The sequence below is a fragment of the Henckelia pumila genome, chromosome 1, assembly GCF_033568475.1.
Source record: "Henckelia pumila isolate YLH828 chromosome 1, ASM3356847v2, whole genome shotgun sequence".
NCBI lineage: Eukaryota > Viridiplantae > Streptophyta > Magnoliopsida > Lamiales > Gesneriaceae > Henckelia > Henckelia pumila.
Genome location: NC_133120.1, coordinates 112,560,834 through 112,578,919, shown reverse-complemented (window position 1 = coordinate 112,578,919; position 18,086 = coordinate 112,560,834). Strand labels below are relative to the sequence as shown.

The following is an 18,086-nucleotide window of genomic DNA, read 5'->3' as shown; positions in this document are numbered from 1 at the left end:
GTCCTGCATAGCCAAACAGACAAATTGGATGACAATTTCTCAGTTCGCTCAAATCATGAGGAGATGATTGTGGTGGAGCAATCACCGTGAATACTTCTGTGAGCACCACTGATATGGCATCTTATGCATCCAATAGGTAAATGTCACATAAGTAGGCAGGGGCGGAGCCACCCTATGGGCTAGGGTGGGCTCCAGCCCCACCTAAATTTTAAAAAAAAATAGTGTTGTTTTTTTTTTTTTTGTAGTCCTATGTAAAAAATTAAAAATTTCATCTAGCTCTTATATCATTTACAAAAAAAATATAAAATCTTTTAAATTAAATTAATATGTTAATGAACCATTCAATTTTCAAATTTCATCTTGAATACATCCTATATTGAAATATTTATTTGCTAGTTTTTCTGTCAATTTATTCACATAATTTGACCGAAATCTCCTTAATTTTACTTGTTGAGGCTTTTTTTTCATTAACGGAAGGTTTTAAGCTACTAACATATTATAACTTAAAAATTATTTTAAATAAAAAATTTAAATTTTAGATTATTTAAATATATAACTAATTTAATATTTACATATTTCGAAACACAATGTGTTTGTTTTTTTTTTTAATACAATGTGATGTATTTAATAAATTTTCGAGTTTGAATTTTTAGCCTAAAAATATATTTTTGCGAATTTTGAGAAAATAATCTATTGTTTGCGATATTTGAGAATATTTATATAAAATTATTATTGTGCTTGTATTGCGATTTTTTAGTTAAAAAAAGCCAAAAGTTGAATAATTGTGAAATTTGAAAAATAATTATTTTTTGAATTTTTTTTTGAATTTACAGCAGGGTAAATCATAAAATTAAAAGAAGAAAAACCATCAATTTAATTTTAAACAAAAAACATATATTGATTTTTTTATTTAATTTATTATATAATTTATAGTTTAACGTTGGGCGGAGTCAGCCCCAAATAATTTTTAATCCTGGCTCCGCCCCTGTGAGTAGGTACTCACATAAATACTCACAGTGGTTGCTCACCATAGCAAAACTATATATATATATATATATATATATATATATATATATATATATATATATTCAATTCACTCTTTAACGTAATCATTTCAAATGCATGCAATTCATTTAGCAAATCCAAACATAAACTTATTTTTATCACTTTATTCGTCTCACTCATTTAGACTACATTTCTTTTTCATCCGTATCAAATGTATATTCTAGTTTTCATATTTAATGTTATATCTCTTATTCTTTTACTAATTTATCTATATTAAATTAATATCATCAACTACTTGTATAATTATTTTATTCTATTAAAATTTTTATTAAACAAAGATCAAATAAGAATTTTAAAAAAAAATTAATTTTTCAAAACACTTTATTAATGTTAGTATATGTGAAAAATGAAAATACACAATTTGGACGGAAAGAGAATATTTTTGGTCGTGTGTTCATTTTACACAATGCGCCACGCGTCCATAACGACATGACATAAGGGGAAGCAGCGCAGTGAAGCACACGTTTGTGGTGGCATCATGTCCCCCTTGAAAGCGACGGGGGAATCCTTGTAGTTTCAGATCCGCCTAATTTTGGCGGCGATCATAAACAATATTCAATAAAAATAAAACATATAATTATGTTTATTTAGAGTTAATCAGATGTCAGTATAAGCATATTACCTTCACACTATATTTAATAGTCTAGTGTTGTTCTAAAGAAAAAAATAGTCTAGTGTTAATTTGACAATGCAAGGTCCATATATATTTATATAAATCTATATATTCAATTAAATTTTGAACACTTGGATTTTAAGCTTACACCAATGCGTATTATTATGGGTTGTATTTGGATTGATGGTTTTGATTGAGAGATAATTTTTTTTTATTTAAATAAGAATTCGAGCTGAGATGTATTTTAATAACAATCATCTTAGGTGTACATTTGAAATATACTGTAATTAATTACTATTTGATCTGATATGTAATATATTTAAAATTGACTTGAATTTTGTTAATCTAAAAGCAAGTCAAAGAATTAATTTGAAACGGGGGAGAGAAAAAAGAAGAAAAAAAGCTTCAATTGCTAAAGATGCATTTATAAGTCGTATTTCGTCATTTCTATAAAGTTGGTTAGCTGAATCCATCAGGGTAGATTTCAACCTATCATCAATAAGTTTGCTTTCCCTGAGTTTGTAGCAATTGAAGCTTTATTGTAAAAAAAAACTGTGTTAAATCTACTTTTTATAGCGAATTCTCAACAAGTGAAATAGTGGTATATTTAAATATGACGATAGTTAAAGAAAAAGTTCATTGTTTACAGATAAATCGAAACTAGGAACATACTAGCTTTGGGATTCTGTTACTCACAATTTCAGCCTTTTGAAGGTTCAAATAATGCGTTCACATCCTCTCTAGTCACATAATTTTGAACCTTTTAATTCGAAATTTCCTCCGAATGGACTGGCTCGTCTTGAAATTGGATTTCCCGTCGGAATTGAATTGAGAAGCAAGACCGATCCAAAGTTAATATTTGAATAAGTAATGAATAATTTAATGTCTTTTAAATGTATAATTTTAAGAAAATATTTTAAATAAGTATTACGTACCCCGGGATGAAATGGAAATAATTGTTAATTTTTCAAGAAATACAACAAAAGCATGAGGATGTGCAACAAGACATTTGGACCTGCATCAATGTTTCGCTTTTACTAACCTTGATCCACAGCATAACTAGTTAATCGGCCGACACCCAAGGACCTTAAAATTAAAAACAACTCCATGTAAAATTGAAGGGACACACTCACTGTTCCAAATATTATACAATCAACAACAATATAAAAAAAAAAATACGTACAAGATAAATTTAGTGCCCGCAGCTGAGGCATCTTAACAGAGCGATAACCTTGAAATTTGTTCCTACACGACCCAATTAATCCAGTATTATGGTACACATCTCATTAGTTTCGAGAGATGGCACGGAGATCAATCTTGGTGCCAAAATGTGAATTATTCAGTCATCATTGTGCTATTGTTTTCATTAATGTTCATGTCTGTGGTACCTGAGATCTCGTCTTCCCCATTCCTTCCATCATCTAGCAATGGAGTTGGGGGTTCTAATTCTTTCTTGAATTCATCGACCTCGTCTGCGCTTAGGAAGCTCGGTTGATTGGTTGAAGATAGAAGCCTCGCCCACATCCGGTCAGTAATGACAACACTGTTTTGCCTTTCAGTAATGCGCTGCATCCAAACAGTTTTTGGTTATGAACATGCGATATCGAGCCCAGAACAAATAATTCATGTTAGTCATACTAATTAAGGCGGATAAAGATATGAATGTTACTACATGTTCTACAACGATTCACATAAAATAAATAAAAAATTGTAAAAATTACAAATTAAATTGTAACCAAATAACTTCTGAAGAACACCCGACTTTTTTTCCACATTTTCTTGTATTGTATCATCAATTTTTCCTATTCAACTTTTTATCACTCCCGAAAGTAAGTCTATCATCATATAATCTAACCAAATCAATTTTGAAAGTCGAAAACACCCCACAAACTACTAGAAAATTTAAACGATTCCACAAGACTTGTATAGCGTGTTATTTACAATTAAACTATCTATATTATATGAATAAATTCACATAACATTCCTCAATTTATTTTCCAGCAATATATTTCTATAAACAATTCAAAATAAATTCAGATACAATGTATAATTTTTTGGTAGGGCTAATCACTAAACATTTTTCCATTAAATGACTTTTTCTCCAAATATTTTGACAAAATCATTTACCTTTTCTTCTACTATCTAAAATCTAAATATAACTCATGTAGTATTTATTTACACCATCCGTGATGAAATTCTGACTTCGTGACTGATTGTCGATTGAATACCAGAGAGCATGAGATCACACAATTGATCAATTGATTTGTAAAAAAAGATAACACTCACATTGAAAGGAATGTATGTATGCCGGCCATTTACAAGCCCACTAGTGAAGCCAGTGTACCCTGCCATTGCTCCATGAACAGCACTTTGAGCAAGAAGTGTGCAATACACATTGTCGGATGCGTTGCTAGGAATGGCACGTATCATGTATGTTGGATCTGGCACCAGATATTTAAGTTAGCTGTCAATAATGGCAAGAAATTGGATAAAATAATTTCATAATGAGTGTACTGACCAATGTATTTAAGAGTGATTGGAATTTTACGATGCCGTGAAAAATTTTCCTGTTACAAGAAATGAGACAACCATTCAATTCATGAACATAATATCAATTCCAAGTTCATGAATAGCTTTGCTCTCTGTTTTTGAAACATATTTGTTCCATTTGACATTATCAAGACACATATAGAATGGTAATAATGAACAGCCTGATGAAGGTCTACCTTTATTTTTTGGGAAATCCATAACCCAACATCTTGAAGTAGCTTATTCCCTGAAGCATCTTGTTCATTTTTTGCTGTAAGAAGCTCTTGTCCTGCTCCTTCAGCTATAACAATGACCATATGTCCATTTTCTTTAAGCCTTTTCTCAATGTATTCAAAAAGTCCACCTTTTCCTTCAAGATAAAAGGGTGATTCCGGAATCAAGCAGCAGTCAACATCCCGGCTAGCCAGAGTTGCATACATTGCGATAAATCCTGCACCATGAATCCCAACAAGCATATAAGAAATAACAATTATGCAAGCATAAAAACATGTTAAATTGCAACAGTAATTGTATAGCTTAAAGAGGATGCAGCTCATGCTTTTCTTAGGTCTCCAAATGTTTCTGTTGCTGTAAAGCATATAAAACTATGTACTAAAGTACAAGCAAAGTCAGTTTTTCACCACACCACAAAATGGTGGAGAATGAAGTCATTCGAATAATAATGCCTCATTTATGGCTGATGACTACATATTCAAGTGCACAAACCCATCTTACCACAATAGCGACCCATTAGTTTCACTACACCAATTCCATTTTCTGCACTCTCAGCTTCAACATGCGCAGCATTTATGGCACGTTGTGCTTCCTCTACAGCGGTATCAAAACCAAATGACTTGTCAATAACCTGATAAGAGAAGCCAAGAAATGACTGAATCTTTCCAGAATGAAAAGCAATAAGTTCTATGCACTAAGAATACCAAAAATCAAAAGGCTCCAGAGCTCTCAAATAGCAGTAAAAGTGAAAAATCTCAGAAGATACGGGTCATTTATTAGCCAGAAAATTTATAAGAGCCAGTTTGCTGGATATAGTACTATGATTGGTCTTAGAAAACACAGAATTTGCATCTTGAATTAAGACAAGCTGGAAGTTCAAAGTTAAAAAACAGAAGCATTCCATGCGAAGTGCCATCTGGTGTTTATTTTGAGTTAATAACATGTGAAGAGCCACTGCAAGAAATAGTCCACCAAATAATAACTGGAGTGCTACCGGAATATCATTGTCAATTGTTTTGGGTATCCCAGCAACAGCAACCTTTAGGCCTCGCTTCCTGATTTCCTATGAAAAAAATATATATGTTATGGCCATTCCCCATATCTCGTCAAGAATCAAGCATCAACCAAAGAAAATTATAATACCAAATAAACTATTTTATGAAAAAATTGCATTGAACCAGCGTGCTATTTCAATCAATAAATCCATAACAGGAAAATAACCCTCAATTTGAATCGTCAATCAGGACAAATTGCTACACATATATCTCCAATATATCCACCAATTAATGGTGCTCTTCAGAAAGATGCTTGATGAAACGCATTTTTAGTCAATTGTAAGGAGCATACTCCCTAGATAATGATACCTCATAGATTACGGCTGCTCCTCTCTGGGTGCCATCTCCTCCGATTATATAAACCTGAGCCAGTAATACTGTTCATCAGAACCAAAGTGCAGTTCATTATAAGCCAAAACACTAGATGATTCTTATAATATTAAGTAAGACACTTGCCTGGTTAATTCCACGGTCCTGAATACTATCAACAATCTTAATGGTATCATGACCACCTCGAGATGTTCCCAAGATTGTCCCACCACGCTTATGTATGTCATTCACAACCTTCGGTGTCAAATTAATCGTGTTCTTTGAATAAAAACCCCTATAGCCTCCCTAAGAGAAATTTTCACAAAAGTGAATATAATAATTATGATTTAAAAAAAAAAGGCATGTTAATGATTAATTGATTTTACGAGATTCACAGCAGCAATCAAAACGATGTTTGGAAGGGAAAACAGTGAGCAATAGAGCAAGTGTCGTGATCTAAATGTCTAAGCGATGAAGACAATACGGAACCTTCTAAAATAGATATCATCATGATCAAAATAATAATTAGCCAACTTACATCAATTCCAAGAACTTTGTCGACCCCATACATATAATCGAGGCTGTGTACAATTTCCCTGATCACAGTGTTCAGTCCTGGACATAAACCGCCACATGTCACAATACAAGCATGCACCTCGTCTGAAGAAAAATACACCTGCACAACATCGAAGTATCTAACCAAAATTCCTACAATTTTCCTGATGTTTGAACACAAGTAGAGGGAACACGCACCTTTTCACGAGGCCCAGCTCGCCGAAAGTGTATTCCTCTTGGAGTGTCCTTGTGAACAACGACCTGTAAAGCAATTCATAACTACTGATGGAAAGAAAGGAAAACGTTTGAATCTTCTGGATCAGGTTACATTATTAACAGGAGTTGAAATGGTGATACATATTATATAATGAACCTATGCGAAAATTGTGAAGATGCAAGCTGAAAAATGATTCAGAAATAGTTGGCTAGCATTATTGAAGAGTTGAAATGGTGATACACATATAATAATGAACTGACGAGAAATTGTGAAGATGCAAGCTGAAAAATGATTCAGAAATCATTGACTAGCATTATTGAAGTAGAATACCATACACAAGCATAAAAACTTCACAAATCTCACACCCCAAAACTCAACGACATGAATTAATACTCATCTAGACAAATTACAGCAATTTTATACGCCAAACCAGAGAAATGGGAATTGCATCAATATCAATGTAGAAAAATTATTGATTTATCTTCCATTTTACTAAATTTTTTGAAGATGTTAAAAAGCAAATCTGAACGGTATTAATTCACCTTTTGGGGGACTGTGTCATCCATGTCAACAAAGTACTGCCTGAAACATCACAAACCATATATTATCATAAACAAAAGTACGTGGTAAACAAGCGACAAGATACGCATATAAGAAAAGATAACAGTAAGTATAACTCACTTAACAACTGAATATGCAGGGTTGGAGCGTAGTGGATTAGGATAAGTCTGCCAAAAATCAAGTGACAACAAAATTAATGACATAACTACCAAGAAACATGGATAAGAGAGAAACCATTCTACTACATTCAGTCTTTCTAATTGAGTAAATTGATCATTTCACTGATCCATATTGCCAAAAAAATTTTACAAAAAATATTCAACCCAAGTTCAAAAAATAAGTGTTGTAACATGTTTATTTATTTAGGCCACTGCCACTGACGGTACCTTTGTGTGTGCTTACCTTCAAAAGACAGATAGGTAAAAAATTGGGCTAATTGCATCCAAACCCCTATGAAAAGTCTAAAAGGCATAAAACCTTATGTGTAAAATTAATAGCATGTTAGACCCTATGTTTTAAAAAAATTAGCATAAAAACCCCTATGAGAGGGTATAAATGTGCCCGAGTTTGTATAACATAAGGGTGAAATATGCTACATTTTAAAAAACTCAGGGATGCATTAACCTATTAATATTTCTTAAGGGGTTTTATGTCTTTTAGACTTTTCACAGGGGGTGTGGATGCAATTACCCCGTAAAAAATTTACCAATGAATTTAAGAAATTATGCTCACTTGCAAAATTGATCTCGTTATACATCATAATTTATATCAACCTTTCGCAATCATAAATTACATTTTCACCAGTAAAAAAAAACATCAAGCACTTGTGTCATGTTGAACTGCTATATTTGCTTTATGCGGTTTTAATTCCGCTCACTCTTAAAATAACTTCACCAAGATGCCAAATAATTCTAAAACCCAAATTACCACACTAAAAATCCTTTTCTCGCAATCAAAGAAAATATAAATAATCTTCAAATCGATAGTCAACTCTACAGGTCCCATAAAAGTGTGGGATCAATATCATATTTCCATGACAATATCAGATCTGTCCAATACTTAAACTCATTGCACCAGTACTGCATAAAAGATACATATAATAATCCTACAATAACATAAAATGGTTACAAAACCAAAATCCATGGAAGCATGATCATGCAATAAATACACACTTTCAAAACAAAAAAATTTTGTGATTACACATCAATTCCTTTGCATCACTGAAAACTGGAAGCCAAACCACCAAACTAAATTAATCAAATCATAATTGTATAAAGCAGGGGGGGGTCAAAAACTTGATGCCACCACAACATGCATAAACATACATCATAAACGCAAAACAGGCATGTTAGCAAAAGCTTTGATAGATTCAAATCAATCTAAACATGCTCACGCATTATAGTTCCTAACAAATCACACAATAGTAGACACCACGGCATTTTAAAACAGAACAATAACCGTGACACAATGAATTTACACATATTACAAACATCATTAAGCAGGCATAATCATCAATACAGATGAAGATATGCAATATGAAGCGAAAAACATACAGGGAGATCAGATATGTAGTCGGTCAAATGAGGTACGTCTTGAAGAACGTATCCAAACTCTCCGGTAACCACCTTCATCTGAGAATTGTCCTCCGATCCCATATTCCCTCCCAAATCTGCAGCTTCCTCTTGATGAGAATCAACGAATACAAGAGAGAAAAAAAAACTAGGACGAAAATAGTGACTACTGCAAATGGTATTCAAGCATTTAAAAATCGGTGCTTGGAAAGTGGAAATGATCCTGAGCTTCACGTGGGCCCTTGACTTTAGGGTTAAATTTTGATTGTGAAAAATAAAAACAGATTTATAAATTTTTTTAAATAATAAAACCGGTGTCGCCACTAGTGGTATAAGTATGGAAGCATGAGGTACAATAGTTGTTTCGTGTGGATTGTTGAAGATTCTGGTCAACGACATTCTCCGGTTATGTTCCGGTCAAATAATTTAAAGATTTTAACATTAGTATATATATGTAATTATAAATTACTTTTATCAGAAACTATTTTTGTAGTCCACTATTCAGATTGCACTCGAAGCATGACAATTGACATCAGCAAGTTTTCTTAACAAAAGTTCTTATAATTTTTCGGAATTTTATTTGAAGGTTTGAAATTGTCTTGTGCTGTTATTAGAAATTCATCCATCAAATCTTTCGTCGTGATCAAATTCATCGGTCCAAACAAACAAGAAAGTCATCCATCAAATCATTCGTTGAGATCAGATTCATCATTCCAAACACAAAAGAGTATCAGATGAATCTAAAATCAGTGACTTCAAGTCTCTATCAATAATTCAATCACACAATAGCATAAAATAGGAATATTATGTAGAACGGTAGAATAGCCTGGTGACCACACATACTAATTAAAATCAGCATGCTTTTCCTATTCCTTGACGTTGAAGGGCTTGTATTTTTTGAGACTCTTGTTCATTCCTTGAATGGAGCCGCAGGCTGCAGCCACCGCAACGACTAAACAGATTGAGTTTATGAGTTGAAGACCGAGCCAACTCCATGTCCTCGTTCTCATTTTGGACTTCACTATGTGCATTTGTATGGGAAAATATACAACCAGAGGCCAGTATCCAATTGCTCCAAGAAGAGCCAGAACGTCGTTGAAGAAGGGCATCATCATGGCTAGAAACGTTGCAAGCATAACCAAAGAACTTCTCCACACCAGCCTAAAAAGGTTGATGCTACAAGAGTGCTTACCACTTCCAATGTTGCACTCTTTTGTTACAAATTCTGACTTAGGCCATCTCCTCACGGCCCAAGATTCGACCACGCTAAAAACTGGCTGTGATATTACCTATGAACAATATATATTGCTTCAAATGAGGTAAATTCTTGAAAGTAATTCGTTTTTATGGCGCTTTTGATTATAAAAAATTTGATACAGTTCAAGACCTGATATGCTCCAACCAGATGCAACACAATGCACGCATTCGCCAAATCCACCAACCAGAATGGCTCATAAAATCCAAACCCTGTGAGCATATTCCCAGCTGCATTGTTCCCGAATGCAGCATAACCTAGGCAGCCACTCATTAAGTAGAATGTTGTTGTAGTTGCCACTGCCACAGTGTTGGCCCTTTTCATCACTTCATTTTCAGGAGGGGAGGCCTTAAGCGTATCCTATAGTAACAAATACACACAGTCTAAGAAGCACGGTAAGTGAATAATTGTAAAAGTTTTGTATTTCAATCCATTTTACCTGTATTTCCACTAAAATTGGAGTATAAGAGTAAGAGAATGCAACATCACCAAATGCTCTGAACATTCTCCAGGTTTTATCTGCTGCTGATATACTTATTCCAACCTCGACTCCGGTCAGGGTGGTCTTTTCTCCTTTTCCTACAAAGAGCATTATTCTAATTCCTCGAATAGACATGCTTACGCACTCATGTAAACATAATCGAAGCTAGAGGAATTAATTCACAATCGAATGCATAAGTATGTCTCCTTAAAGGGGAGGGACATGAAAAGGTTCTTAGATAAGCAAGGGTGGATTGAAGAGTGGGGTGAAGTGATCGGCTTCAAATTTTCAATATTTAAGTTTTGATGAGCAAGCTTTCTAAATTTTAAGTTACCTCCTTGCAAATTTACTGAATCACCTTATCTGTTCTCACCTCCCCTGGCCAGCCCGAGCAAACATTTCCTTGGAAACCAAGAACAAACTTTATGAAAGGAAAACTCACCAGAAATGACTTTTGCAAGGGCAAGTCCTATGCCAATAAACGTATACCCAAAAGACATAACAGCTGCAACAACTGAGAGCATAGATAACTTGTGGAAGTTTGGAATTTGAGACAAAAATATTTCAACAATTCCCATTCCAATGATATATGGACTGTATGAGACGCTGCACGAAGCTTCATGGCCCCTCTGGTGAAAGCAGTTCGACTTCTTGATTGCCCTGACATGATACGATTCTAATAAATGGGAGAGTCAAAAAAAACTTACAAACCTCTCTAAAATCACTTGTGGAGCCAATATGAGAAAACATCTAACTCTGACCCAAGTCACCCATAACTGGTTACAATGCAAACTATATCAAAAAATTCAAGTTAAATTATAATAAGCATACTTACACCATGCTTATTGATGCTGTGATGGTATATCCTACCAAAACTCCACAAAGGAGAGCATACTGAACCACCATACAAGCCATACACATTGTTTCACCTGATATGCTCAACAAAAACAGATCAATGTTTCAAGACATTTTTTTGTTTTTGGTAAAAAGTAAGGTATGTAATAAAATGTAATTATCATTACCTAGGTTGTTTTTGACAATTTCTTTATAAGTATAGTTCCGTTTTCCGGTGACGGGAGATCGGTAGCAATCTACCAGCAATCTGGAAGTGTACAATGTGATTCCCGAAAAAACAAGCAGGGTAGCGACTCCGGCGATCCATCCAAGTTGTGCCATAGCCCAGCCTAGTGAGAGGACCCCAGAACCTATAACTGCTGTGATTATGTGGGCACTTGCAGTCCAAACATTCCCTACAAGAAAGCAAGAATAAAGCTGGTTTATGGCATCGAATGAGAATCAAACATTAGAAAGAAACAATCATTAAAAATTCAGCGAAAGAACAAAAATACATTTGCTCCTTTTCAAATCCGAATGCATTTGGTATTTATACGTTGATTCTTTTTGCATGATGTTATTCAAATATAATTTTTTCATATTTTAACTGTAATTTTTATAAAATCTAAACATATCAATCAACAACACCCAACCTAAAAAAAAACACCCGCATAAACAAACTCTTCAAAATATAAACATAAACACATAATTAAAATAATCGAATATAATGCTTTCCACTGTAAATAGTTCTACATTAATTTCTTTTCTCCAAATCGCCATGCATGGAGATGGATGTCAACTAAACATATATGCGCGACCAGAAATATCATCAAATTGCATTTTTTTTTTTATTTGATTTCAAATTCACACTTTAAATCTACCGTATACATTTGGTTCAAAATTCGAATGAAGGACTTGAAATCTCATATGTTAGCCACATTTTTTTGGCTTTAATTTCAAATTTATCCCTTCATTTCAAATCCAAATACAACCCAAAATTAAACTAAAATTACCTGTTCTTCTGGGCTTTCCATCATCATCTAATTCTGCAACTTTCTGAATCCCCAAGGCTGATTCACAAGCCTCAACTTGTATACTTTCATCTACAAACTTCATCTCTTCCAATCACTGGTTTCTCTAAATGACCATGCAGAGTAAATAACCCAAGATTTTGGGACTGAATTTATAGCTAGAGACCAATGTACACGAACAAGAAATTAAAGGCCTGGAAAAAAAATATAAAGAATAAGATCTAGAAAATGTCATTTAATGACTGGAAAATTAAATTTGTCAAAACGATGCGTGTGTGGGTCGAAAAGTAGTGATTGTTCCTTTAAAAATGTTTGCCTTGAATTCATAGTTTGAGAAAGTAAAATAGTGAAGAGTGGTAAAAGCATGCGTTGAATGAATGATATCTAACTTTGTTAGACTATTGGATTTGTTGTTAGAGGAGTGAAGTAGACGTAGTTGATGAGTTATTTTTCTTTGACTGTATTTTTCTTTTTCTTTGGCAGTTTTCAAGATGCTGGAGAAGTGTGAAAATGGGTATTTTAAAACTATATTTTAATTATTTAATGAAAATTAGTGAAATTGAAAGAACGTGCGTACCAAGTTTCTTTATCTTTATCGTTTAGATTTTGTTTTTTCTTGATATGTATTTAAATTGATCTCATGTGTTTAAATTGATCTTATCATATTTATCTTATCATGATTAATCAGAATTGAATAACTTATCTCTTGTTTAAAGAGATTAGTTATATCTTATCAAATTTGTTGATAACATATTTTATCCTAACTTTTGTGTTTGAATTTTTGGTAGGATTTCTAAAAATATCTATTTAAGAGAACAATCCTACAGAAATGGTGGACAGACAGTGAACGCACAGTGCAAAAAAGAAAAGTAGAACACTGAAGGAATTTTGAAGCCGTGAAGATCAGAGGTCACTGAAGAAAACCTGCAGTAATCTGTGTCGTGATACAGTGTTGCCAAGGAGTGTTGGAGACACTGAAGAACACGCGAATGAAGTGTTGTTCTGAAAGTGGATCCTTGATTCTTTTTGTCTGTGGCTCATTGTTGGAGACATCCTATTGGTTTTTATTCTAGTATCTACTAGTTTTTAGGATGTTTTTTATTTTCTCAACTTGTTGAGAAAGTAGTTTTTCATATACAATCACTAGTTGGTTTTTTTTTTGTGTAAACTGATTTATTTTTCTATTGGTTATTTTGCACTGAGGCATCACACAAATATTAATTACTTGTGCATAAATATCTTTGTATTATTTATTTTAAAGTTTAATTATTCCGCTGCGTATGTTTTCTTGAAGTGTTGACAACACTGCAAGACAACACTAACTCTGAAATTTATGTCTGATATTTCTGTAATTGAGACGTCAAACTCTTTCAAGTGGTATCAGAGTCATACACTTGACGATACTAAGTGAGATTCTGATTTTTGTGTTTGACAGAGTATATTATGGAAATACCATATTTCGGGGATGCTCAAAGACCACCAACCTTGCATGGATCTAATTATGCTATCTGAAAAGTCAGGATGCGAGTATATATCAAATTCATTGATGAAAAAGCCTGAAAACGTGTGTTACAAGGCTGGAGTCCACCCAGAAGTAGGGCTGGCAAATTTTACAAAAATCCCGACCCTTCCCGATTCCTAACTCGTACTCGTCCCGAATGTTTTCCGTCCCAAACTTTTCCCGACCCGAGTGGTCGGGATTTTTTTCGACTCGATCAATTTCGGGATCGGGATCGGGATAGGGAACCCTTCTCGACGGGATTCCCGACCCGAATATAAAAATAATATTTTTTAATAATATTTTTTAATTAAAAAAATAATTTTTTTTATAATTTTATGTTTTAATATTAATGTTTTATAATTATCTACCATATAATTTTTTTATATTTATATTTTTTAATATAACATTGAGTTAAAAATTTTTATTTTGTTTTTTTATTATTATGAATAATTATATGTTTTTTGTATTTATTAAGTAGTTGTTTTAATTTATTTATAATGTACTAAGAAGATGTTTTAGTTTTTTAATGGTTATATACAAAGAAATTTTAATTTATTTGTAATGTACTAAGAAATTGTTTGATTTTCTTCATGATTTTTTTTTAAAAAAAATATTTTCATAGAAATTTTTTTTAAAAAAAATATTGTTCGGGATTACCCTCTCCCGACCCGACGGGATCCCGAATATTCGGGTCTCGACACTTCTCGGATGCAAGATCGGAAGAAAAAAAATATCACAATTCCTATAGGGACGGAAATCGGGTAAGGGGGTTACGGGACGGGTCCCGACCCGATTCCACCCCTACCCAAAAGAACTGATGGAGAAGGAGATTTTCTCCTCAAACCATAAACAAATTGGAATGCTGAAGAAACAGCCGCTTCAAACATGAATAACAAAGTTCTTGATACTATATTTACTTCTCTTGATTCTAACATGTTTGCACTGGTGACTAACTGTGTTTGTGCTAAACAGGCTTGGAAAAAACTTCAAATGCACTGTAAAGGATCTGAAAGTGTGCGCCGAACCAAAAGAAGGATTCTCACTACTCAGTTTGAAATTTTGAGAATGGATGAAAGTGAGACAATTGATGAATATGAACGCCGCTTGAGGAAGATTGAAAATGAGGCAATCGATCTAGGAGATGCTATATCAAATGAACGCCTTGTAAGCAAAGTGTTGCGATCACTGCCAGAAAGATTTCAAATGAAGATATGTGTTATTGATGAATCTAAGGATACATCAATTCTGAGTTTGGATGAACTGATGAGTTCACTGTGAACGTATAAGTTAGATATGAATATGGGGGGAAAGGACAAAGGTAAGTCTATTGCCCTACAAGTTTCTAACGAATCATACAACGATTTTGTTGATTTGACACAGGAAGTAAATGAGTCTAACTTAGGAGATGAATCCATTGACTTGCTTACCAAACAACTTGGTAACTACTTAAAGAGGATGAGAGACTCAAAGAAACCTGGACAGAAATATAAAACTCCAATCACTTCTGTTGTTGGAAGACCTTTAAGAATTGGTGGACCAGAACAGAACACCACCCCATCTAAGAGTCAATTTCGAACACAGAGTGAAGGAAAAACGCTGACTATATCCAAGAGAATTGATTTTGTGAAGTGTCATGAATGCACAGGTTTTGGTCACTATGCGGATGAGTGTCCAACCAAACTTCGAAGAGGGATGAATGCTTTCTTAAGAGATGACAAAGTTGAAGAGGGTATAGAACCAGGAAAAGAAGAAACTCACAATGCACTGACTGTTATGATGCAAAATAAAAGCAGTGTTGTTGCCAGTGTTGCAATACTTAGCCACAACACTCATAGAAAACAGAAGTGCTTAAATGCATCAGTAAATGAAGATTTGAATGATCAGGATGATGGTGAGGATGAGCTTTCTCTTGAAAATATCCAAAAGATGTATGAAGATTTGTTTGTTGATTGGGTGATGAGAATCAAGTCAAACTCTGCTCTATCAAAAGAAAACAGTGAACTAAAGGCAGCAGTTGCTAGACTTGAAGTTATTCTGAGCAAAAAATATTTGGAGTTGTACATAATAAAATAGAAACTTGGAAAAGCTACAGCTACACTTGCCAAGTTCAACTCAAGCAAAGCCAAACTGAAATCAATGCTAGTGATGGGACAGAATGATAGAACTGGACTAGGATTTGAGAACAGCAAGTTTGAAGTGGGAGAGTCATCAAAAACTGTGTTTGTCAAGGAGAACAGTAACTCTGCTAGTATTCCAAGTGAATCTCCTAAGCCAAAACCAATTCCATTGAAAGCATAAGTTCCTGCTCAGAGGACCAAGCAAAGGAAATGTCGATTCATCTGTCACTACTGTCACAAACCAGGTCACATAAAGCTTTATTGTTTTAAGCTCAGGTATGACTATATGTACTGGAATACCAGGCAAGTGTTGTCACCAGTGTTGCCAACACTGCACCAAAACACTGCCAGGAAGAAAAATACTGAGAAAAATGTTTGGGTTCCAAAAATTAAATCTAACTGTAATGTTGTTTATGCTTCCTTGAAAACTAATGGTGCAGGTTTTTGGTATTTTGACAGTGGGAGTTCTTGTCACATGACATGATCAAAGAAGTATCTTGCTGATTATGTTGAACAAAATAAAATAAAAGTGACATATGGAGGAGGAGCTAATGGAAAGATTGTTGGTAGAGGCACATTGAACATAGATGGACTGCCCAAGCTTCACAATGTTCTACATGTTGAAGGATTAAATGTTAATCTCATTAGCATTAGTCAACTTTGTGATGATGATCTTTACGTCAAATTTGATAAGAATCTTTGTCAAGTATTTGATAAGAATAATTCTTGTGTTTTGGCAGGCACTAGATCATCGGACAATTTTTATCAACTTGGATAGGATATCTCTTGCTAGCTCACCAAAGAAAAGGTTGACTATCGAAAGATGATTGAGTTAGTATGCATGAGTTATGTGTACTCACAGTTAAGACACTCATATTTCATCTGTAATATTGTGCAAAATAAAACACCAGATTCAAATGAAAATCTGTGTAAGGACAATGTTGTAGACTGTGTTGACAACACTAGATAGTGCAACATTGTTTGAAGTATTTTTTGCTTGAATATTAGTTTTCTTGATGTTATGCTCAGTATGTGTTTATGTGAAAGTTTTTATTGTGATAATTCGAGAGAAATTGACATTCAAAGAACCCATCTCAACACTCTTGCACAAAACACATTGACATTGAAAATGACTTTATTCAAGATTTAGTAGAGAAAGGTGTGATCCGAATGGATTTTGTTGGAACTAATAACCAACTGGCAGTTATATTCACAAATATTTTAGATTTCAAGAGATTCTCAACTCTTTGGAGGTCTCTCAACATGTGTGCATTATAATCATTTGCTGATGTTGTCGCCGGTGTTACAACACCATAGACAACACTGTTGTTTTTCTTTTTATGCATGTTTAGGATTTTAAGCATTCTACATTCACTTTATGATGTGTAGTGTTTTAATCTCTGTTACAGTTATTCGACTAATGACAAGTTTTTCAGAAAATTTTTATTGAAACACACTAGCCCTTGCAAATCAAACTCTGACTAAACAACTAAATAGTTGAGGGATGTACGTGTATTCCATGTTCTTATCACATGTGAAAGGTGGTTTCGCAAATTCAGTGTTCAACTTTTTAATAAGTTTGATGATTAATATCATCATATATACAAACTTTGTAAATCACCGGAAAAAAATGGAAAAAGCTAACTAATTGAGTCCAATGAAGACTGTTTTTTTATTGTGCAGGCTACCACTTCTGAAAATTTTTTGAAATCAAGGGTAATCAAGTGTGTAAATCTCAAATACTTTTTGAAAAACTATGGTGTTGATGATGATGTTGTCAACGAGAGACAACACTATACTTGTGAACATATCATGTGCATGTGGTTGCATTTTATTTTTATTTTACATTCTGTTTTTAGGCATAAAAAAAGACAAGCATATGTATTCAGAATTGTGAATATTTTATGTTCAGTGTTTGAGGTTCTAAACAAACAAAATTTGGTGAAATACTCTATTTACTAAAAAATGATATTTTGTGATTGACAATGATTTAATGGAGTTGAGCCGATGTGGAGTTTTTCATGGGAATATTTGGCTGTTTTAATATCGGATTATTACCATATTTGGGTTGGATTTTATTTTCTTAAATTCATAAGTTTTACCTATTAGATTTGTTCATGTTGATAACTGTTTGCATGGGTCATTTAGAAAGTGAAAG

At 33.6% G+C, this 18,086-nt stretch overlaps 3 protein-coding genes across 3 annotated transcripts; 1 reads left to right on the top strand and 2 right to left on the bottom strand.

Annotated features, from left to right (window-relative positions):
• Positions 1-2,654: 2,654 nt before the first annotated feature.
• LOC140874841 (ATP-dependent 6-phosphofructokinase 6-like) lies at positions 2,655-8,943 on the bottom strand. The gene is made up of 15 exons (XM_073278321.1): positions 8,692-8,943; positions 7,259-7,305; positions 7,120-7,159; positions 6,559-6,621; positions 6,344-6,481; positions 5,953-6,111; positions 5,806-5,859; positions 5,436-5,504; positions 4,943-5,072; positions 4,405-4,658; positions 4,197-4,245; positions 3,965-4,119; positions 3,067-3,244; positions 2,862-2,923; positions 2,655-2,764 (listed from the first exon to the last, which is right to left on the bottom strand). The coding sequence occupies exons 1-14, from the start codon at positions 8,791-8,793 to the stop codon at positions 2,871-2,873; spliced, it is 1,491 nt and encodes a 496-aa protein (XP_073134422.1). The 5' UTR covers positions 8,794-8,943; the 3' UTR covers positions 2,655-2,764; positions 2,862-2,870.
• A 402-nt stretch (positions 8,944-9,345) lies between these two features.
• Positions 9,346-12,693, bottom strand: LOC140874914 (amino acid permease 8-like). The gene is made up of 7 exons (XM_073278435.1): positions 12,293-12,693; positions 11,468-11,695; positions 11,281-11,374; positions 10,888-11,105; positions 10,404-10,543; positions 10,097-10,324; positions 9,346-9,998 (listed from the first exon to the last, which is right to left on the bottom strand). The coding sequence occupies exons 1-7, from the start codon at positions 12,393-12,395 to the stop codon at positions 9,576-9,578; spliced, it is 1,434 nt and encodes a 477-aa protein (XP_073134536.1). The 5' UTR covers positions 12,396-12,693; the 3' UTR covers positions 9,346-9,575.
• A 2,003-nt stretch (positions 12,694-14,696) lies between these two features.
• Positions 14,697-15,089, top strand: LOC140872771 (uncharacterized). The gene has a single exon (XM_073275656.1). It carries the CDS (start codon positions 14,697-14,699, stop codon positions 15,087-15,089), a length of 393 nt encoding a protein of 130 aa, XP_073131757.1.
• Positions 15,090-18,086: the final 2,997 nt, after the last annotated feature.

Coding starts and splice junctions, on each gene's coding strand:
- LOC140874841 (XM_073278321.1), bottom strand. CDS start 8,793: ATGGGATCGGAGGACAATTCTCAGATGAAGGTGGTTACCGGAGAGTTT. Junction 5,073..5,435: donor CAATTGACAATGATATTCCG/GTAGCACTCCAG, acceptor TTCTCTTATCAG/GTTATTGACAAGTCATTTGG. Junction 3,245..3,964: donor ATACATACATTCCTTTCAAT/GTGAGTGTTATC, acceptor GTTTGGATGCAG/CGCATTACTGAAAGGCAAAA.
- LOC140874914 (XM_073278435.1), bottom strand. CDS start 12,395: ATGAAGTTTGTAGATGAAAGTATACAAGTTGAGGCTTGTGAATCAGCC. Junction 10,544..10,887: donor CCTTGCAAAAGTCATTTCTG/GTGAGTTTTCCT, acceptor TGCTCTTTGTAG/GAAAAGGAGAAAAGACCACC. Junction 10,325..10,403: donor CAATTTTAGTGGAAATACAG/GTAAAATGGATT, acceptor TTGTTACTATAG/GATACGCTTAAGGCCTCCCC.
- LOC140872771 (XM_073275656.1), top strand. CDS start 14,697: ATGAATAACAAAGTTCTTGATACTATATTTACTTCTCTTGATTCTAAC.